This window comes from Ochotona princeps, chromosome 1 (assembly GCF_030435755.1).
Source record: "Ochotona princeps isolate mOchPri1 chromosome 1, mOchPri1.hap1, whole genome shotgun sequence".
NCBI lineage: Eukaryota > Metazoa > Chordata > Mammalia > Lagomorpha > Ochotonidae > Ochotona > Ochotona princeps.
This window is the reverse complement of record NC_080832.1, coordinates 86,651,788-86,675,944: the sequence shown is the minus strand read 5'-3', so window position 1 is coordinate 86,675,944 and position 24,157 is coordinate 86,651,788. Positions and strand designations below refer to the sequence as shown.

Sequence of the window (24,157 nt, the reverse complement as noted above, 5' to 3'; positions counted from 1 at the left end):
GTCATAGTGCAATGCTAGTGGTTCTGAGAAAACAGTTAATTATATCATTTTACATTATTTGGCTTGTTTGAAACGTTATTGTGATGTATATACTGAAAAGGGGTGTGTGTAAAAGGGAGCAGACACCTTGTACTTCCCACAGTGGTATCTGAATTAGTTTTTACCTGATTTACCAGATGTGAAAACTAGTATTTCTGAGCTATTTCAACAAGATAACAGATGTCAGCAATAAATAGCAGTAAACCCAAAGGTGTATTCTAAGAACATTCTTTGATGAAGACAGAGTGGCTTCACATTACAGTTATGGAGGCTATCTCATTGTTTAAAAAAATCTACTGCAGTGTACAGTTGCCAAGGTTACTATTCACTCAAGTATCAGGTTCTTTATAGATCAAAGTAGTAAATGTTGAAAGGAAATTGAATGATATATTGGGTTATGTCCTTCAACCGTAACTATCTTGTGGGTGGTCTGTGTTATTATCCCTAATGTGTTTCAAGAGAAGATTTTACAAAATGTGCAAGCATGATGATTTTTGCACCTTTATGGGTTATAGTGTGATTTTTTTCAAAATATGAAAACTGTGTGTAGCAATAAAATTAGGGTAGCCAACATAACCATCTTCTTCGAGATTGTGATTAGAACCGTGAACCTCCTTTGATTGACAATCAAGGGTGAATTGCTTCAGTTTGTCAAAGATATTTTACATAATGCTTGCAATTTTCAGGGAAATTAATATGTTAGGTGTTAGATATTTTTAAATATCCCATCCTTAATCAAGCTTCTCTTTGTTGTTGTTGATTCGAGAGATAGGAAGGGAGAAAGGAGGAGAGGAAGAGAAAAAAGAAGGGTGGGAGATAACAGAGAGAGAGGTAGGACAGATCTGGGTCCGGATCCAGTTTCCAGGGTCTGGAAACTCAACCCAGGTCTACCAAATTGGTGAAAGGGACCCCAGGTACTTGGATCATCTTCTGCTGCCCTCCAGGTGTACATTAGCTGAAAGATGGAACTGGAAGTCAGAGCCAGGATGCCAATCGAGGCTCTCCAGTACAGGTTGCAAACAGCTTAACTGACATCTTAATCACTAAGCCAAACCACCCACCCCAAGCATCTCTTTTTCTTCAAAAATAAGCCCCTAAACAGTCAAGGTTATAGACAGAATATGCAGGTTTTTAAGTGTCAGGTATTATAATGGCTTGCTGTCAATTTTTTTGCTGCTTACATGAGAAAAATCTTGGCACAAAAATTGTTGAATCTCATCAGAACTTTTCATTACCAGTTAAGTGGACTATTAACTGTCAAAGTATGATTTAAAGTTAGTTAAGTCAAAACATATAACAAATGCTTCTGTTAAAATAGATGTCTGTAAATACATGTTTTCTCTATTGATAATGAGTAAAATTATGAATGTTGTACCTGTTGTGGTACTTTCTCAATGATTAACTCAAATAATTTTAAATCTGGTAAATTCATAGCATTATGTCACAACAGTCTTTAGTTTTTCATATTCACTTTTCATGTTCTTGCACAGCACTCAAAAAATCCCCTCAAATATTACTATAAATACACAGAGCAGATTTTGATGGTACGGCAAGTCTCCTACAAAATTCCTAATACTGTTCCTGAAAAATCAAAGCCCTTTGTTGTACAAAAATCGAGAGTCATAGCTTAATGTGCCTCCCTGGGCCCACAAAAATTATTTTTTTTAAAAAAAGATTCATTTACTTTTATTGAAGAGACAGATCGGATTTATGGGGAGTAAGAAAGACAGAGAAGAACGACATTTTTCATCCCACTGGTTCACTTCTAAAATGGCCTTAATGGCCACAGCTAAGCTGATCCGAAGCCAGGAACCAGGAGCTTCTTCTGAGCTCCACACAGGTCCAGAGTCCCAAGGCATTGGATCATCCTGCACTGCTTTCCCAGGTCACAGACAGGGAGCTGAACGGGAACTGGAGCAGCTGGAACGTGAATTGGCACACATTGGGCACTAATATATTTGTTCTCTTTGTTCGTTAGTGATTGGTCTGAAATGAGTTTAAAAGGCTTTGTGCATTTGCTTGTTCGGTATTTATGTGCAGGAGATAGTAGTACATAACGGAAGAGTAGAACCTTACTGGAGAGGAAAAAGAAAATAGTAAGATACATTTTGAATGTGGTATATTTGAAGTTTAATTCATTTACTAAGTGCTTTTGTGTTTAATGAGTTCAATTTTAAGACTAAAATCATTTCAAATCAGGAATGAAGGAAGAGATGATAACTCTGGTTGTTCCAATTCAATTATATTCCAATTGTCAAAAAGCATATTGGACATGCTTTTTAGAATACCCTAAAGTATCTGTTCTGTGTCTGACATGATATCTGAATACTTAAATTTCTTAAATGGTACATTGCTGAAAATACAATTTCTTCAGTGAAAATTTTTTTTCTCTACAAACAGAGGGGGAAGAGGTGAGAATAATTTCAAAACCTAAACTGATTTATCACCACACATTTTTCAGCAACAAAATCTAAATCTTTGAAGCGATTATGTATAACAGTCAGTAGATAAAATCTAATAGAGCAAGTATGGGTGTTTCCGTCATTTATGCATCATTTCTTGATTAAAATTCATCTGGATTAAGCAGATAAGAACATACAGTATTTACTGTTCTCCACATTGCCATGGAAATTGAAACTGCACAAGAGTTATGGAACCTTTGAAGTAGTTACTGTTGCTAGGAGACCACTTTCTTGGTTCCTGCTTGTTCCCCTCTCTGTCTCTGGCTGATCCTGGCTCTAAAACAATCCTACAGCTTGATGTCAGACCATGAAAATAACAAGATTGTGATACTAAATAAGCTACAATAAAGCCCTTCCACTAACTGAAAGGGAAAAGGAAAGCACTTAAATGGATAATTCTGTGTGGGAGGATCCTGTGGCTGCTCTGTGGCATGCATTGCAAGGCCAGGCTCCTCTTTCTCCTTCCCAAGCACTGGCAGGAGGTCCACACAGCACCACCCAAGGTCCCTAAAATCTTTGAAATCCTGTGATGTTATTTTGCAGCAAAAGACTTTAAATAAACAGGAACTGTTTCTTTCACTGCCCCTTTATCTACCCACTTCCCCTGTTGGTTACTTGCTTATATTCCTTTATTTTATCAGTAGGAAAACAGATAAAATTATTTATAAACGTGATTATGAATATATGCAACATGCACATATTCATATCTATTTAATCTAAAATACTCCTTCAAGGAAACTAGAGAAATAAATGGTAACAATAGTGGTGAAATAACAAGACAGCAATGTAAACAGTTTGTATTGCACAAGCACATTTCAAACGCAGTTGTGTGAACATTAAATTGCAGCCATTTACAAGGAAGGTAGGCTTGACCCTTGAAACAGGTATCTGTGCTCTCCTTTAATAGCTGATGGGGCAGGATTTTCATCTGGTCTATGAAGGTGAAGACATGACTGTTAGGAGACTTTGGTGTTACAGGGGTTCAGGAGAATATAGGTTGGAAAATTAAGGAAGTAAAGGTTTCAGAAGAAGAAAGCTAGAGGTTACTGACATGATTTCCATAGGATGGAAGCTATTGTAAATAGTACAGTTTGATTCTTCTCTGGACAAGGAGGGACACCAAGAGACATAAAGCAAGTTTTGAAATCCCAGACACCATTGTCTTTGTTTTTAATAGCTAACAATGCCATACCAAGAGGGAAAAAGCTGATAGCATGTGTTCCCAAGAATTCAGTGGATAAGTTCTCAGAGGCAGTGCTTATCACAGAGATCAAGAGGCTCTGGCATGTCTGCCAGTTAGCATTTAATCATGGCTTTCTGTTAACCAAAATTCTTTGGCAGGAGCTCCCCAATCTATACTCGACCCTGAATGGTAGCACAGTGCTTGTGTGAGGAGTCATCAGTGTTCCCAGACACAGATGTGTGAACTGGAACGCTTCACCTTGCCTAATGTGGCATTGCTAAACTGGTAATAATATCTATCGTGTGTGTTGAATAAAGGTTTGAAGTAAAAACTAATGTAGTTATGTCATATGGTAACTCATTTTTAAAAGTTAGAAGATTAAGATATAACAACTCGATTTCTGGTAAGTTAGAAATGATTTTGGATTCATTCCTTCATATAAGCCAGCCTAGTCCTTGTTCTGCTTGGCCATAACAGAGCTAACAGAATGTTGTACTGGGTACAGGGTTGACCTTCAGTTCAATTGAACTGCTTCCATTTCCAGCTCTGCCATTTATTGTTATGGTCCTGAAGCAAATTACTAAGCTGTCTAGGCATTAGTCCTTATCAGTGATAGTGGGACGATGTCTGTCTCAAAAGGTATGGCCCAAGACTGAATTAAAATACCCTCTCTGAAGGCATGGGCTTATGGTGTCTGCCGTATAATTCCCTTTGCTTCACTTCCTTGTTTGCTTGCTAAAGAAAGGTGGCTACAGTTTTTCAGATCCTGTGGTGAAACATAATTTATAGAAATGCATACTCAAATAATCCCCTCCCACAAACAGATATAAAATTACTTTGAAGATAAAAAGCTAACACAATTTTAGAGATTGCATGATCAATCTTTTAGGTGTTTGGAAACTTTAACAGAGATTTAGTAGGCCTGAAATTTAAGACGGCAATCCACATTTTTTTCAGTGGCTAGAAGGTGACAAATCTTCATTTTTTTAATTCTTCTGCTATCAGAAAAGTCAGGTTATATGTTAATGATGTGAAATCATGTATGCTGCTTATGCTGAATGGCATAATTCATTTGAAATCTAGAATAATCTTACTCAATAATTAGGTTACATGAAATTGAATGACTGCAAAGACTTGAGCCATTTGTTGAAATATGAAATAATGCAAGCAATGGTAAATGTGAGATGCAGGAAAAAACAGATCACATTAGACACCCTCTGCTCCCAAGGAGACAAACTCAAATTATTACCAGAATGTGATGTTCTTTACTTTCCGGGTTTAAAATGACCCATCAGAATTTAAATTCAAGAACAGTAACTGCAGGTAAAACTCTCTTTTTAAAAGAGGAAGCTACAGGTTTGAGCGACTTAGTGGACAAATACAGAGCCTGTTTCAAACTGCACAGCTCTGTGCAGCAGGTTTCTCTACATTGCAACACTGCCAAACACAGTCCAGTGCTCTTCCCCAGCAATCTGTAAATCTGGCACCAACGTCACAGTAACTCTCTGCCATCTCCCTTTCTAGCAAATACCAGTTGAAAGGTGTTCAGCTTGCTGGTGTTGACATGAACCGAATCCCTCTTCCCATGGGACAGACAAGCAAGACATAACCCCACAAACCTCTGTGTCTCACACAGGAATCCATGCACACAAAAGGCTGTTGCTTTTCCAGTTTTGAGAGTTGCTGCTGACAGCAGTGAGTCAGGGCAATTTTGGTGGTGTACAGTTTCATCCTTCCTCATGAGATTACCTTAGAGGCTTATTTTCTCATCTCACCTTATTACTGAAGATGGTTTTTGAGATTCTCTTTGTTTGACAACATGACATGCACAAGATTTCCATAAAGTCTCCCAAGCATTCCAAAGGTAGTTATGTATCTATACTTAGCTGTTCGCTTGGATATAAACCCTCAGCTTGACTATCAATTAAGAGGAAAGGTTATTAAAATGACCTGCTCTCCATAAATAGGAAATCACAGACAATTATTGTACAGCATTGTAAATACAGTTGTTGAATGGAACATTTTAATTTCAGGATGGAGTAGCCAGATCTGGATTCTTTGATCTATTTTTTGTAACCTTTAATGCTTCTGGTATACCTGAAATTGAGATCTTTTAGATCTGTTTATTTTGGAATTCCAGCTATTTTCTATCAACATAATTCACATTGATGCCCCAATGACAAGACTCATTTAAGTCTGATAAAAAAAAGTGTAATTATCAAAATGTTTCCAAACAGCTGTGGATCCTTTTCGCAGCACTGCCTTATCTGCAGCATCATCTTCCATATAAAGAAAATGCAGTGTGAAATCTATCCTACTCATTCTTCTCTGACAATGTTTACCTAGATTGTTCCATTGAACTTTGAGCAATTTATGAAAAGAATCAAACCGAACATTTGAAATAAAACGAAATAACTCCTGGAAATCTTTCTGAGTTAAAGATATAAGAAGCACTGAGAGTGTCAGAGAACCTAATGCTTAAATCAAGGCACTTATATGACAGATATAATGACCTTGAATTTACTGGAGATTTTATGCTTCAGTGTCTGTATTTCTTCTGAACAACACAGAGTGATTCATGAAGCTGACATCATTCTGTGGTGTAAAAATACCCTTAATCCACTGTCACACTTGAAGTGTGGTAGTTGAGAGTATTGATTTTCAATGTTTGTGATCTGAGAAACTGTTGGGTATCTTTTATATCTCCTTCAAGCACATATATAGTAGATTCTGAAGAGAAACTTACAGAAGTTGCTTTTCCATATATGCTTGTTAGCCAAAAATACCACTGATAACTAAACTCTGAAGGCCTAGAAATAGAGAGTGGTTAGAGAGGACCAGTCAAATTAACATTTGATATTATCAAAAAGTCTTATGTTTTGTATGTGCTAATACAGAAATAGATATGGAAGAAATCTTCATGTGACAAGCTCCCAGAAGGAAACATTTTCAATCTAGTGTTTAGCTTCCTTTATAAGCTGATCTACTTTGGAGTCTGTGTAGTGGTGTTAAATCGATCTACTTTGGGGTCCTTGTGGTGGTGTGGCAAGCTAATCCACCTTCCATGCCCACATCCCATATGGGTGTTGGCTTGTGTCCTGGCTGCTCTATGTCTCATGCAGCTCTCTGCTTATGGTGGGGGAAACAGAGGAAGGTAGCCCAGGACCTTGGGCCCCTATACTCTAAGGGGGACTGGAAACAAGCTGCTGGTTCCCAGCTTCCAATGGGCTCTGCTCTGTTGCAGCCTTTTGGAGAGTAAACCAGCAGATGAAAGACTTCTCTCTTTGTCTCTCCTCCTTCCGCAAAATATGCCTTTCAAATAAAAATAAATTCTTTTAAAAACTTGATCTACTTCAATAGATACATTGGGAGCACAGACAGAAAATTAGCATGTACCTGTTTTTCTGATGTTAGTTTTTAGGATTGTTTTTCCTAGAAAGAGGGCAGAGTTTCCTAGTAGTTTCCCCAATTCAAATTTCTGCATAACAGAAAATGTATGGCATGTACTAGACTCTGCCAATTTTTTTAAAAAGATTTGTTTATTTTTATTGGAAAGTCAGATTTACAGAGAGAAAGATCTTCCATCACTGGTTCACTCCCCAAGTGGCTGCAATGGCCAAAGCTGAGCTGATCTGAAACCAGGAGCTCGGAGTTTCTTCTGGGTCTCCCACGTGGGTGCAGGGTCTCAAGGCTTTGGGCCGTCCTTGACTGTTTTCTCAGGCCACAAGCAGGGAGCTGGATGGAAAGTGGATCACCCAAGATGCTAACTAGTGCCCAAATGGAAGTCAGCACACTCAAGGTGAGGACTTTCACCACTAGGCGACTGTGCTGAGCCCATCAATTCTTTATTTTTTTAAAAACATATTACTTTATAAGCCACAACAATGGTTTCTTAAAACATTCAAAACTGAAAAATTTAACTTAGCCTTAGTGGTATCTCTTTCACTGGGAGAAAACAAGATGTTTCTGTCCCAAATGTTTAACTGATTCTTCAGGAAAGTAGTGATTCCACTGTATTTCACTATGTCTGTACTTTACTGAGTATTTGAAATAGGAAACAACAAGTTACTATATAGGCATATATCAGATAACTACTTCTTTTTAAAGAAAAATTTTAAGTACAATATTAGAATCATGGAATAGAAAGGAAGTCAGAACATACTGAGTCCATCCCTCAACCCTTATTCTACAAATGTTAGGGCCGTATCATTTGGACAGAGCCTAAGGTGGAGGAAAGAAGTGCACTCAAGTCTCACTGGACTGACTGTCCATTCTGTGTCCTTGTTCAGGTTCTGCAGCTTGGAAGGAAGAATGCTAATGAGATGAAATGGCTGAGAGGAAAAACAGGAAACATAAGCAACAATCTCATAGGGGCTAGCACTGTGTCATAGGTTAAACCCCTACCTATGGTACCGGCACGGCATATAGGCCCCACCTTGAGTCCTGGCCGCTCTACTTCCCATTTAGTAACCTGTTAGTGTGACTGGGAAAGCAGCAAAAGGTGGCCCATGTCCTTTGGGACTTGCACCCCTGTGGGAAATCTGGAAGAAGCTCCTGGCTCCTGGCTCAGCTCCAGCCATTGCGGCCATTTGGGGAGTAATTCTCTCTCTTTTTCTCTCCTGTCTCAGTAAATATGCTTTTCAAATAAAAAGAAATAATTATTTTAAAAACAAGCTGTATTTTCTGGTTGATGTGTGTATTATGCAAATCACATTGAAACAGTGACGTGATATTTAATATAAGTGCTGTACATATCAAAGATGTGTCTATCTTGGCAGTCTCTCTAATGGTTCCTCATTAAAATAAATGAAAATACAAAACAATCTATGTTGATTGTTTTTTGATCAAATAAAAGTGGCTACAACCAAGAAGGGAAATATTCATGAAATGAAGGCAGGGAAGCAAAGTATTAGTAAAAACAACCTTGGTGTTGACCTGGGCTAATAGCTATTTGTGGAATGTCTGTCAACAGCTTGTGAGGAACCTAACAAGCTACAGGAAATGAGATGAAGGTGCTGCTGCTGAGGCATCATACAATCAGAATAGCTGCTGGAAGTTTCTTGTGTTTGCTGTTCAGCCATTCATGTATATTGCTTTGTTCTTTATTTAAGGAATCAGTGTGATGCTCTTGCAGCTTGCTTGGCTCTTCATCCAATATATGGTTATGAGTGGATATTAAGGAAGATTAGATGAGCTAAGTGATTTTTTTCTGAGATAATCAACCAGAAGTAGAGAAGTTTTGCTTTTCTTTTGTTTCATTGTGTTCTGTTTTTGCATAGCACTTGATGGGAGACAAAAAATGGTTTCCCCCAAGATCCTTTACATGAAATATAAAAGCAAAAATCCAGAAACAATTTCATCAAAAGACCATAAGTACTCCATTTTCACAAACTACAAAGCTGTTGTGAGGATTATGGCATCCCAAATAGTAAATTCTCCTTGAAAAACATATGTGTTATTTGTTACAACATAAATAAAAAGTCCTTTGAGGAGAAGTATTGGAGTTGAGCCAAATACATCCATTTTGACAGACAGACCCTGCGCTTCCACCTACAGATTATGGCACATTTCCATGGCACAAGCAAAATTAAGCTACATTTGTATTTGCATTAAGAAATAAAGAACATGGGTATTAGATCTTAAGAGCAATAATAGCAGTGTGGGTCACTATTAAGAAAGACAAAAATTAATTTTGTTTTCCTCCCGCAGGTTCAGGACGCATTTAGATGTCGATTGAGAAACTGTCAGGATCCAATCAATGCTGATTCTTCAAGTTCTTTCCCTAACGGACATGCTCAAATCATGGTGAGGTTTTATTTTTCCTCTGTTAATTAATTCATGATTTCTGCAGGGGTTAACTAAACATTCTTGTCAGTAATGTAGTAACAAAATCCTAAATTCAGTAGATTTGGACTTCTAGGGTCGAATAGGTACTCTGCCTAGATTATCTTTGGTTTTTTAGCTTCCTAAGATGTTGACTGTTGAGGTCCTGGTTAATACTGGAGAGCATTTTCATCCCTGCATGTATACAATTTTTTAACATATCAGAACACTCTGACTCCTATACTTCTTCTGTAGAAGCATTGTTCTTGAACTTGACTGCCCGTGAGAAAACTAAGGGATACTTCAAGCATGCAACTTCTGTGTATTTTACAAATGAGATGGATTCTAAGTTGTATTAATAAAAACAGAGATTAAATACAAAATTTTTAACATTTATTTTACTATTAAATTTTTTTGTTGTCTAAGTGACATAAAATAGGCTAAGCTGAAATCCTTAGTTCAAAATGAATTTATTGAAAATATATGATTGGAGGAAGTTGTTTAAAGCAACCTAATTTAATTTTGCCATTAAAAAGTAAAGTCATTTGTTCAAAATAAAAAATGAGAATGGGCTTCTACTTTAGCAGGTTCCAGATCAAATGAGTATTATTTAATCTTCAATTTGGTTTCTACATCTGACATCTTTTAGTTACATTTGAGTGAAAAGGAGTCATTAGAAAAGCCAAGTTTAAATATTAAGCATTTAACAAATCTGTATTCTAAGACACTATATTACAAAAAACCATATTCAGACTAGATGTTTCAAAAAATAAATGTCAGCATATACGTAGATTCTCCTTAATGCACATGCTAATCCTTTTGTTTTGGTTAGGGTCTGCTACAAAAGCCTATCTTTTTTAGATATAGTTGTCATTTTCAAAACTGAAGATGACAATGGGTGCAGTGTTGCTCTATTAAAAATTTAATTCCATGTCTTTATTGATTTTATTCAAGATTTGCTTTCTAAGAAATACTTTGGAAAGCAATTTGATTATTCCTTGAGAAACTTGTTTTGTACAGAACAATTAACTGGCACTGCCTAGTCAGATATCTGTAAAACTTCAGATAATTGGATTAGTAAGAGGCATTTGAGGTCTTCATTAAATGATTGTCTATGCCTTATTATTTCTTGTTACAGACAGACTTTGAAAAGGATGTAGACATTGCTTGTCGATCAGGTAAGAATATCTGGATTTTGAAATATAATCATTAGCAATATTACATCACTTATATTAATTTTGATTTAAATTCAGACACTGAGGTTTATGTATCATATTAATATGAAAGAGTAAATAAAACTTTTGAAATGGAAGCATTGCTATGGTGGAAATCTGTGGAAGGAGAGAGGAAAAAAGAGGAAGGAGGGGAGAGAGAGAGAGACATGGAGAGAAAGAGATGGAGGAGAGAAATGAGAAATTAAGAATGATTGATGACGCTTCCGTGACAACAGAGAAGCACTGACCTAAAGAATGAAGACTTGGATTCTACTGGACAATGTCTGTTGAGTGCAATTTAAGCTTCTCTGTCGCAGTTTCATCATGCCTTGAACATGCGTTGCTGTAAGGATAAGAGCCCAGTGTGTGTGTGTGTGTGTGTGTGTGTGTGTGTGTGTGTGTGTGTGGTGATGGTGGCTATTGTTTTAGAGAACACCAGGAGAAGCCATGCAGCACACCTGCTGGAGTTCCATTGTCCCGCAGACTGAGAGTACATACTTGCTAGGGTATTAAGCCAGATATGTCTTAGGAATTTGAAAGCAAACTAAATGTGTCATTGTTGAGATAGTTAATTATGTTGGGAAATCCTCATTTGAAAAATTGCCTCATTTTGCTTTTTTAAATTTTTTAAAGATTTATTTATTTTTATTCCAAAGTCAGATATACAGAGAGGAGGAGAGACAGAGAGGAAGAGCTTCCATCCGATGTTTCACTCCCCAAGTGAGCCGCAACGGGCCGGTGCTGCGCCGATCCAAAGCCGGGAACCAGGAACCGCTTCCGGATCTTCCAGGTCTCCCACGCAGGTGCAGGGTCTCAAAGCTTTGGGCCGTCCTCAGCTGCTTTCCCAGGCTACAAGCAGGGAGCTGGATGGGAAGTGGAGCTGCCGGGATTAGAACCAGCACCCATATGGGATCCCGGCGTGTTCAAGGCGAGGACTTTAGCCGCTAGGCCACGCCGCCGGGCCCACCTCATTTTGCTTTTTATTCATTATTTTTAGCACTGCTTTCCAAAACAAAATTGGGTACTTACACCCAAATAGTCAAGCATAAGAAAGCAGCAATCATTTAACCTGATTCATTTTTCTCTGAGTTATGCAAGTTATGTCTTGTCTTAATTCCTCCCGGGGATGATGCCTGTAGAAGCCTCTACTTCATCAATAAATCTAATTTATGATACCAAATGCACACGTGCTTACTTATACCTGTCCAGCGTTTATCACAACTGTCTCTTATATTAATATCATTTACATTTTAGCATGATTTCTCTCAATACTAGTGTCAACTTGTCATCTGCAACTCATATGATCTTTTATAAGTACTGTCAGGGTTCTTCAAGTCCAAGATTCCCCAAAAGCTCTAATGTGAGCATGCTTTAACTGGGGAGGAGAGATTTGCTTTCATTTCTGATATTAGTTTACTTACTTTGGGTTCACATACCACACTTTTGAGATGAACCATGAACCACTTGAAACATCCTTGAAGCTTTCAACAGTGACAAGATACCTAGCAACCATTCTACGTTCACTAAGGCAGCCTGTATCTGTTAGCATGTTCCCTTTATGAGAGATTTTCAAATTCAACTCATAGCCATTAAACATTGCTACAGAAACTCAGATCACAGCTTTTGTGGTAAGTACAACAGCGTGATAGGAAAATTTCACATTCTCCTGCTGGAATTTATCAAAGTATGCCATGGCCGTAGTAGAGCAGTGAAATAACTGCTATGATATAGCAACTCAGAGTAGTCTTGTGCAAAGAATTGGAAACCATCCTTTTTGAAAATGTAATAAAATATTGACAAGATGCAATCTCATGAGTATTCGGTTTTCAGAATCTACAACTTTCCTCTTTAGATAATTTGTACAATACTTCCCTTTGTTTTGTGCTTCAACGATGACTATTCACAAATCACCAGCTAAGACACCAATTTTCACTTCTACCTCTAAGATGAGAAGTGATTTGTCTAGGTCCCAAAGCTTCAATTTATTTACACTGGTTAGGCATTTAATCTCAAATCTTCTTCACTCAATGTGGTTCCTTTCTGCTCCTTTTGGCATGTTCTACTTTCTACAGTTCTCCTTGGTAGACCAGTAGCAAAAACAAGGACAGTTTTGTCCTCCTCTTCTTTAATAGCTGCTGACATTGAATCAGTCCTAGTCAGAGTGTAGTCTCTACAACAAACAGTTTTTGGAAACTTCTTAGAAATGTGAATTTTGAAATCTGACCTCAGACCTTTGGGGTTGTTAACTTCCACAAGTCATCCAGGTATCTGAGATGCGTAATGAATTTTGAGTATCACTGCATCAGCTCTTCCTTTTGGAGTTGTGATATCTTCCTTTCAGTACTCATCTTGCTGTCTTTTGTTAACTTTCCCATTTTTCCCAGGTCTCTGAGATTGATTGATTTATATATTTACTCCTTAAAGATTTATTTTTATTAGAAAGGCAGATTTATAGAGAAGAGAGATAGAAAAAAGATTACCCATCTACTGGTTTATTACCCAAATGGCCTCAACAGCTGGAACTGAGCCAATCAAAGCCAGCATCCAGGAGTTTCTTCCAGTTCTCCCACATGGGGTTTAGAGTCCCAAGACTTTGAATCATTCTCCTCTGGTTTCCCATGTACTGGCAACCATATGGGATGCCAATGCGTGAAGACAGAGGAACATCCAGTTGAGCCATTACTCTGCTTGTGATCTGAGAAAGCAATAGAGGATGGCCCAAAGACTTGGGACCCTGTGTCTTCATGGGAGACCCCTAAGAAGCTCCTGGCTCCTGGCTTTGGATATGCTCAGCTCTGGCTATTGAGTCCACTTGGAGAGTGAGCCAGGATGCAAGATCTTTCTGCATCTCCTTCTCTCTTTAAATTTGCCTTTCCAATAAAGGTAAATAAATCTTAGAAAATAAAGTCAGAAAATTAAACTTTGTACTGATACTAAGGGACTGTACTATTGAGAAAATAATGGGGGAGGGGAAGAAAGGGAAAATGAGAGATAAAGAGGAAGGTGAGGATCAATCCTTATTTCTATAAAAATATATCACAGAAGAAAAGATAACAACCAAAAATTTAAAATAGTTTCACTTACTTTAGAGACATTTTAAAAATATTTTATTCAGAATATCACTAAATATGTTCATTTAACATACTTTATCTCTTGACATATTCATGTATGCTTACCCTAAAAACCACTAATTCATTAATAATTATTATTTTAACCGTCTTATAACATATAGTAGTTAAACACAAGCTTCAAACTGTAGATTAACTTTTAAATCCCTGCATGTTGATTTAATGTGCTTTTTACTTGTAAAATAAAGCTACACAAATATAAGAACTAGATCCAATATCTCTAAGGTTAGCAGATATCACATGAATGATGCATGCCTTGAAGTACTTTTAAAGATTTTACCAGGAAAGAGACTCATAATCTGCTTTTCAACTTTAAATAAATGTACAACAGTTATGATTCTATTTGAAAGTTAGATAATAATCAGTAGAATTTTATGTGTGTTACATTTGACAAGGAGACAATAAACCACATATTTCACAGTTTTCAAGAGCTAATTATATTTTAGATGTTCACTCTTCAGCTTTATACATTGGGTGGTTTTGGGTAGGCATGTTGAGCCAATTCTTACCCAGTGGTCTTTTATGTGATTTTATTACCAAAGTCATCACAAACACGCCCTCAGAATTTTCCTATTTCATATTCTTGGAACCGATAGTGTTCACAACTAAGACTCTTTGAGCTTTTCTATATCTCTTTATCCATAAAGCCTAGCTTTTTTAAAATATAGAGGCCAGGAGAGTTAAAAAAAAAGTTGTCAAAAGTATGCTTTCATGAGGAATTAGGAACTCTTTTGTTTATTGATTTGTTTTAGTTCAGTTATGTCTTCTCAGTTGTTCTGTTTGGCACTACAAATAATCATATCTTTTTCCTGTCATTGTTTTTCAGGCTTAAAATGGAATGGACTCTAAAGAGGCTTATATAGTTTTTTGTTTAAATTCAATTGGAATTTTTAATATACTTTCAAGGGTATTCAAGGACATGTATTGAACTTATATTAAAAAAATAACTCCTATTGTTCTATAGAGAAATTAAGACTATAGATACTTTTGAGACTTTTAAGTACCTGGAGCATGTGGACTTCAGTGGAAACTCATTTATTTTCAACATACATAGATTTTCACTCAGTTCTCATTAACTGTCTATCTCAAGAAGCATTTTAATGAATAAAACTTACAGAACACTGTAAAGCAAAAGCCTTGAAAAAAAATCAGGGGGCTGCGCTGTGCCTTACTAGGCTAAACATCATCTGGTGTCAACATCCCATATGGGTCTGGCTGTTCCATTTTCCGTCCAGCTCTCTATTTATGGACTGGAAAAGCCGTAGAAGTTCCTGGCTCCTGGCTTCCAATTGGCTAAGACCCCGCCATTGCGAGCGTTTGGGGAATTAACTACTGGGTAGATCTCTCTGTCTCTCTTTCTCTTTGTAACTCTCCCTTTCAAATGCAAAACAAAATAAATCTTAAAATATCAAATTTGTCTGATTGTATACATGATTTTATATATATATATAAGAATGAGTAGACTAATGGATAAAATTCTCTGGTAATTTACCATTACCCTGAAAATGTATGTAAAGGTGTTTCAAGAGAAGTCACTGGAATTTTTGAAAGCCTATTAATCAACTTTTGGCTATGCTTCAACTGTAGGCAATCCAAGTTCTGGACTAAGTAATCTGGACCATGCATATATAAGTAGATATGTAATTTTTTCAATAATGTTTTTTATTCTATTAAGGCAGTTGTTTAGTAGGAATAGAGACAACCCAAAATGATCATAAAAAATAAACACTGACTTTCATTTATGAACTTTTATATTCTGATTCACAGTTCTTCATAAGGATATTGGCCCTTGTCGAGCAGCAACAATAACAGGAACACTCTCCAGGATTTCTCTAAACGATGATGAAGAAGAAAAGGGAACAAACCCTGAGGGGCTAAGCTATTCAACGTTGCCTGGAAATGTCATTTCCAAAGTCATCATCCAGCAACCCACAGGTCTGCACATGCCCATGAGTATGAATGAGCTGAGCAATCAGTGTTTGAAGAAAGAGAATACTGAATTGCGGAGAACTGTGTATCTATGTACGGATGATAATTTAAGAGGGGCTGATATGGACATAGTTCATCCTCAGGAAAGAATGATGGAAAGTGACTATATTGTAATGCCAAGAAGTTCTGTAAATACCCAGCCATCAATGAAAGAGGAAAGTAAAATGAATATTGGCATGGAAACCTTGCCCCATGAGAGGCTATTGCACTACAAAGTGAATCCCGAATTCAATATGAATCCCCCTGTAATGGACCAGTTCAACATGAACTTAGATCAACATCTTGCACCCCAGGAACATATGCAGAATTTGCCCTTTGAGCCTCGCACAGCTGTGAAGAATTTCATGGCTTCTGAGTTGGATGATAACGCAGGACTATCAAGAAGTGAAACTGGATCGACAATATCAATGAGTTCTTTAGAGGTGAGTGATAAGAGATTCAAAGTACATATTAAATGTAAGACCAATTAATTGGTTTGTATGCCTCTGGCATTGTAAAACAAGATTCACATTGGTCTTTTTAGCTATGCATCTTATAAGAATTTTTGAAATGAAAATATTATTATGAATGTAGTGTTTTTTCTAGCATTGCATTAGAATGCCCTTATTAAGGTCACGTTTTCTTTATTTTTAAAGAGTTCTTTATTTAGAAAGCATTATCTATCAGTCATTATCTTATTATCCCTAGAGCTATGTAGAACACATAATTGAAAACATAACCCTCAAGATGTTTTTGGTGCACAAAAAATGCCTGTGGTTGGTAAAATCATGTTTTAAACCAAGTCTGGATCCTTTTGTAAGGGAGCTATTACTACAAAGAACATAGAATATTTCTCTGAGTCCCTCCATTACACTTACTTTAAATTCTAATTATCACAATTGTCTGAGTAAATGTTTTGCTCCTAACTTTTGCAAATTGATGACCACCGAAGTTGTGGCCTTAAATTGTGACTTGTCAGGAAGGAGGTCATCTGAGCACCCTCAGAGTTAGGATTCTGAGGTTCAATTAAACGGCTGTGTGCTTCATACATCCACCAAAAGAGAAAAAAAAGCAAACTTTCCTTAGCTTCTTTTCTGACCATAAAATAAAGTAGAAAGAAACTATGTGTTATTAAATAAGATCATCCACGTTGTATTAAGTTTAATCAAATAAAACAAAAGGACATAATGTCTTATACTTACTGACATTTCTTTTTTTTTTTTATAGATTACATTGCATTATGTGACACAGTTTTATAGGCACTGGGTTTCCCTCCCCGCACTCCCCCCCATGGTGGATTCCTACACCTTGTTGCATTACCACAGTTCAAATTCAGTTGAGATTCTTTCATTGCAAGCATTTACCAAGCATAAAGTCCAGCATCTTATTGTCCAGATAAGTTCATCGGCTTCTTGGGGAGACCATCTCTGGTCTGAAGGTAGAGCTGGCAGAGTATCATCCCGATCAATTAAAAGCCCCGACATTACATCAACTTACTGACATTTCTAATTAGTAATTTGTATGTGATCTTTACATATTTTTTCTTGAAATCTTGTTGTAAGTTCACTGCTGATACATAGGCTCAGTATGCAAGGTTCTACATGCATTATTTTCTGCATACTGCCAGTAATCTTAATAAATTACTGTAATTAGATTCTATAGAAGGCGTTATAGTTGATTACCTGTTCCTACCATCAGAATTTGCTGATCATTGTGTAGTGTGGAGTCCAAAAAAGCAACAGATAGAATTGTTCCTCTCTTCTCCACCAAGAGAAGATGAAGGGAAATTGAAGAAACATGGCAAATAATGTAATTTTAAGGTATTTTTTTCATTTGGCTCAAAGAAATTCTAGAACAAAATTAGGAGGTAGACAGGATCTGGGATAAGTACTCTATCAAATAAAAAAACAGCTTGCACGAATAACTAGGTCAGTATCATTCCTGTGATATAAAGGCAAAAGTAATGACAGTGATGCCAAATTAAGCTGCAGAGCAGCTGCGACTTCACCTGGGCATAGGCACTCTGTTCCTCTAAACCAGCAGAATAACTATTGTTTCCCTGTTTGCTACTTGCATGTCTCAGAGACTGGCAGATCTGCTACAAAATTAACCACATAAGCAGGAACTACAAACGTTTATGCAAAATCCCTAATGTTTTTAAAAGGAATTTCAGTGACAGTGCATATAATAACAAACATCTCAAGTATTCAAAGCTCTTTTTAGGTGTCCTAAAGAAGTTTGAACGGAATTTCATGAAAATATTCCAGATATAAAAATGCTTTACATTTAAAAGTCTGTAAATCTTGCTGGATTTAATATTGTACAGCTTATGTGGCTTGAACAATAGACTGTATTTCCAAATGTTGCTTTATTCAATTTGTAAGTTTTCTAAATCTCTATATCCTTATTATTGAGTATAAGCATTACATCTAACTCTGATTCAGCAAAAAGATCTGCATTTAAATGGCCTAGCGATTACTAGACTTAAATATTGAAAAGAAAGCAAATTCAAGATTCACAATGAAATGTTGGGTCCTCATTTTCAGCCCTTGAATGAATTTAATAGTTTGTAATTACTTAGGCTGACCATTTTGGAAGACAGCTTAAAGAGACTGTGTAGAGGTAGGAATGAATAATAAAAATTAGCATTTATATAGAATCTTTCATTAGCGAATACTCAAATCACCTTAAAAACATGAATTGATTAATCTTCATACACCTCTATGCAATGGATAAATTATAATCTTCAAAGAAAAGTCATTTGTTCAAGGTTGCAAAGCAAGTACATGGTAAATCTAGGGATAGAATCTTTCTGTCCTGATTCATGTCGTGTTATCTAGAAGAGGCAGTGATGAGCCTGAACTGCAGACTGAAGGTAACTTGCAAATTCTTTTGAACCCTTCTCAGCTACTTGGACCTAAGGTGAAAAAAGGCATGAAATGGAAAAAAGCCTTGATGCCATAAGTGCATACAACTAAAATGTCTTGGAGGTTTGACAGTGATCCATAAAGTCATCAGGACAGGTTTTTTTTTTTTTTTTTAGCAGAAAGTTGTATTGTTAGAGTTGTACGCTCTGCCAGATTGTATCTGCAAGTTCAAGTGGCAAGAAGATGATATTGCAACAACAGTTGGAAAAAGGAGAAAGATGGCTGCATGTCTGCATGGAGAGGGGGCAGCCACAGTAGTCAGGAGGTGTCTTTTTTTTAACATATATTTTTATTGCATTTCCTTTTTTTTAAAACTAATTACATTGCATTATGTGATACATTTTTTTATGCACTGGGATTCCCCCCGACCCTTCCCAAACCCTCCCCCCACGGTGGATTGCTCCACCTTGTTGCATTTCCATAGTTCAAATTCAGTTGACATTCTTTCATTGGAGGTATTTACCAAGCATAAAGTCCAACATCTTATTGTCCTGGTAAGTTCAATGGTTTCTTGGTGAGACCATCTCTGGTCTGAAGGTAGAGCCGGCAGAGTATCATTCCAATCAATTAAAAGTCCCAACATAATATTTCCAGCCATTTACAACATTATGGCATTAATTGACATGATATTGATTAACCAATATGTTAATAGGAAAATGCAGGTTCTCAACCACAACCTGTGACTTCTTCATAGACATTTCAATTTTGGTTTACATTCAACCGTATTCTATACACCTAAAAATGGCTTAGATTGCTATTCAGCTGTCTCATGCCTATTTTAATTTTAGTCTTTAGCAGTTTATAGCATTGAAGCATGATTTCGCTGAACCTGGCTGTTTTTCAGGTGGTCTAACTGTATAATTCTAACAGGATATATGTCAACAGTTTAGGTGAGCATGTTTAGGAGGGGTGTGCAGAGAAATCTTCCATACCCCAGTGAGGAGTAACTAATCTTTGTGTCCCACCCAGTGAGTTATAAGTGCATTCCCGCTGACCGTTTCCTGTCTGTTTCTAAGCTTTCCTTGTTGTTCTCTATCTATTCTAGTTTTGTTTGTTTGTTTGTTTGTTTTGAGGGGTTTCTGGAGCGCTCCTGATGGTTATTACGAGTGAGGGTGGGGACCCAAAGTTGGAAGCAGGCAAGGACCAGAGAAAGCTCCTCTCCCTTTTCCCGAAGGAAGTTTACTCTTCTTCTGTTTCTGCGGACCGCTCAGGGATCCTGGTTGTTGTTCCGATGACCTTGGAACCTGCTAGGCAGGATTTGGGCTTCTTCCATCCCATGTGGTAGATCCAAATGGGGGTGGTTGGCCTCAGAGTTCTTGGTCTCCGAAGGCACTCCATTTCCCCGTGGTCTCCTTGGCAGTAGGGATGTAGTCCTCGGTGCTCCTTGGTGAGGATCTGGGAGTCTTCAGGATTGGGATAAAAGCCTCCTCCTGTCCGCCTGCTCCACTCTGGGGTCCCCTCTGCTCTATGTGTATGACCTCCTGTTAAGAGGTTGTTAGGATTACTCCTGATTCCCCCATTTGCCTTTGTAGTTTTGCTATTGTCTAATGCAGATTGCTTATGATCTACATCAAAGAATTGTAAAACCTAATAAACTTGTAAGGCCCCATGATACTTGGAAATGGGGAGGGAGAGCAGAGAAATCTTACATCACCCTAGAAGGTGTGAGGAAGACGGGAAATATAACCTATCAGGAACATAACAGGTAACTCACAGACAACAGACTCGAATTAGCATTAGACAATAGCAAAACTACAAAGGAGGTGTCTGAGTCTTTAAAGATGACATGAAGATGAAAGTGAGTGAATAGGCAGGCTACATGACACTGCTGTGACAGAACTTTGTCTTTTCCATCAGAGTAAGAAAGAAAGGAGAGTAAAGTCACAGGAATGTCCAACCTGGAAACCAACAGAGTATGGGCAGGTGCTCCAGGATACTTTCAGTAATGTGTTATAAAGATGATCATATTAATTCATGCAGATCTGCATTTTTCCAAATTGATATCATGAGAATGGTGAAGAGAAAAAACAAAAAGGTGAAAGTTATCAGTTAGAATACAGAATTTGTTATTCGTGATTAAAAAAAAAAATGCAAGTGAAAAAAAAAAGCAAGATTTGAAGGGGAGAAGAAAGCCAGAGAGTTGATTGGGTGAGGGGAGGAAGTATTTATTACAGTGAGCAGGAAGCAGAAGAGAAGCAGATTCCCTTACCAGGAAGTCAGCACCAGCAGGGAAGGGCCCAGCTTTCAGGTGAATTTGTTCAGCTAATATCCAATTCTTGGGTACAGAAATGTCTGAAGCTTTGATGAATTTGCTTAGTGTGATAGGTATGCTGGTTTTCTCTGTGCCTAATATCAACATGTTTCTTTATGTCTTATAATGGGCTGTCATACTAAGGATGATTATTCCCAGAATTGAGTTGTTAAGCATTTTTTTGGATTTTTCAAAAGCAAAAAATAAATAAATAGTTTTTCATTAGCTACCACACTGCTATAACATACTTTTTTTACTTTTTCTTTTTTTAATGTAATTTTTAATAATCTTAGTTGATTAGGGTACAAAGGGTCAAGGGTTACAGGATGAAAGTGGGTAATACCATTGTTTCCACACTAATATTATCATTTTTTCCCTGTATCTGGGGCCTGGTTGCGGCGACTCCCCCAACCCCCACCAGTTCTGCACCCTACCCTGATTCCTATTCTTGCCAGTATGTACTGCAGGCTTATTCAGTCTGTTCCACATTCCATTTAGCTTTTATACATGGCACTGGGCATTGAAGCCTAGTTCAACCCAACCAACCTACTATCCAGCCCACACACATGCTGGCAGGTGCCTTTCTGTCTAGCCACTCCCCGCTGTCCTGGTTTTCATGTTTCCAGTGAGAGTGGTGACCCAAGAGGGAGGTGCCCACTATTTCCCTAATAGGCCATTCCCACTCCCAGATTATGCACTCTCCAGGTGGTAGTTCTGTGGTTTAACTTGACAGAATTAGCTCCCAGTGCCAGCCTCTGCCAACTGATGCTTTGGCTAAGCCCAACCATCACTCACCCACTCTAATTTTTGCTGACACCAGTCGGAACAGTCAGCCCAACCTGGTCCTTCCCTTATCTAGCTCACATGAGGCCCACAGGTGTTGTAGCCCTGCCTAGTCTGGTCTGCCCCCATCCCGATTCACGCTTTCCAATGAGAGTGGTTGTCCAGCAGGGGAGCCCACATTCCCCTATCGACTTTGCCTCCTACCCCCGGTTTTCACATGTGCTGTTTGGGTGCCACGACCACACCTGGTACAGTTCATCTCACCTTGGTATTCCTTAATGTCCACTGGTATGTGTCGCGACTGAACCTGGCTCCACCCACACTCTGTTCCTTTGCTCAGATTCGCCAATGGGTGATGTGAACAGGTTCAGCCTGGTCTGCCATCAACCCATGCCTAATGTATGCCAGTGGGAAACTTTCCATGGCCTGTTCTGCACTGTTTCCTATCATGCTTCTTGCGCTTACCTGCCAGTTTTGTTTCCTGCCAGAGGGGTTGCCCAGGCTCCTCCATCAGAACCTCTCCCAGTGCCAGATTTTGCGCATACCAGGGAGTCCACGAGCCACACCTACTCAGTTCTCCTCCTGTCCTAGCTGGAACAGTGGCTTTTCCTGACTGGCCTTCAACCCAATATGATTCTTGCTGTTGGATGTTTCAGCCCAGCCACAGCTTGTCCATACCCACATACAGCTCACACATGGCTCAGCAGGGGTTAGGACCTAGCCTAGTCTGTCACACATCTATCTTGGTCCTCCAGAACACCAGATGGTGTTGGAGTCTGGCCCGGCTTGGTGCATCCAGTCCCAGTCCACACTTTTGCCAAGTGAGATTACAACCATATCCTGATCAGAATACAGCCCCCATTCCAGCCCATGTGCTCCTTGGTGGGAACCTCCACCCAGCTAGGGTGTCCCCTTAGCTCCCCAACTGGGCCTGTTCCCAGCCTTAGATTACGTGCAGGCCAGTGGTTGCTATGACTCAGCTTGGCAGAGCCCCTCACCTGTTCTGGCCCCTGCCTTAGATGCTGCAGCTTAGCGTCCCTGGCTCACGCAGATCAGTAGGTACAAGGGCCTACTCAGCATGACCTGTGCTCCATCCTGATTTCTGTTCTTTCTTGTGAGTTAAGGTTTGCTTGGCCCTGCCTATTCTGCCCCCTGGCAGTGGCAGCCTGGCCCACCCCACATCCTATTTTAGGATGCATATTTGGGTGCTGCTGCCTTGACTTGACCAGACTGTTGTGAGTTCCTTCATCCGTGAATGATGGCAGGTGGCATGGTCACACCTAGCTTAGTCTATCACAACCCCAGCTTGCGAGCTAACCAGCAGAACTTCGATTTCCACAGGGTGGGTCCACACAACCCCACAGAGTCTACCTCCAGACCAAGTTCTTTCGCGTGCTGGATAGTGTCTTGACTCTGCCAAATGTGACCACTCCACCATTCCACCACCCAGTCAGTAATGGTACCTAGCCCTGCCAAACAGGCCCCCATCCATAGCTTTGGTGTGTACTGGTGTTTGGCCGTCAGTGATGCTCTATGCTAACAGCACATCTCTGGATTCCTAATTGGGTTGGTAAATCAGTCTGGCCAAATTATCTTATGGATGCTTCCCTTCAGACCACCAGGTCTCAGTCCCCATGCATGAGAGAAAGTTTCATGACCCTGTCACTGGGAATCACCCAGAATTCATCTCTCACCTGCACTAAAACTAGCCTTATTCATTGGTGTCCCCAGGCAGCAACTACATATCTTAAAAACCACAGAGTTCGCCGCCGGGAGGCCAGCAGGCAGAGCCTGGCACCACTTGGTGCACTGGCCACCCAAGGCTGAGGACTCATTCACTGCCTTCCAATAGTGTCTTTGGTGTGAGTCCCCCACATTGGGTCCGGCCCGGCAGGGGCACCCCCACAGCTGCCACACTGCAGGGAGCTGCAGTTGCCCCCTACCCCAACCCCAAGGCCTGAACCCCTCCCAAACTCGCCCAGCCACAAGATCTATAATACACTTTAAACGTATAATAAGGTAGCCTTTAAATTTGAGGTGGTCTTAAGAATAACAAATGAACAGAATTCCAAATTTTTGAAATAGGTGAATGCTGCAGTTATAGGAATACATTTAGGAAAACTGTATAGCTCTTACAGAACCAGCAATGTAACTTGTTGTACACTTTTAATTGAAAATAAAAACAATAATTGAAAAATAAAAATACAGCATGATAGAAAAATCCAATCCTCAGTTAAGTGTGCTGGGTACATATAAATTTTGAGGGAGAAAAAAAAAGGAAAATGGTTGATATTTAAGTACAGAGTGACTAGCTAGACCAAAAAAAAAGATTTAAAAAATCATAAAACCTCTAGTTTTCTATGACTGATATCCATATAG

The 24,157-nt window shown here is 38.6% G+C and overlaps 1 protein-coding gene across 2 annotated transcripts in view; it reads left to right on the top strand.

Annotated features, from left to right (window-relative positions):
- ADGRB3 (adhesion G protein-coupled receptor B3) overlaps positions 1–24,157 on the top strand; it is a 726,224-nt gene that overhangs the window by 676,007 nt on the left and 26,060 nt on the right. For both annotated transcript variants that reach the window (XM_004580472.4, XM_004580473.3), the window contains 3 exons: positions 9,394–9,489; positions 10,646–10,685; positions 15,617–16,260. In XM_004580472.4, coding sequence (XP_004580529.2) covers positions 9,394–9,489; positions 10,646–10,685; positions 15,617–16,260 — 780 coding nt within the window. The remainder of the gene's footprint in view (positions 1–9,393; positions 9,490–10,645; positions 10,686–15,616; positions 16,261–24,157) is intronic.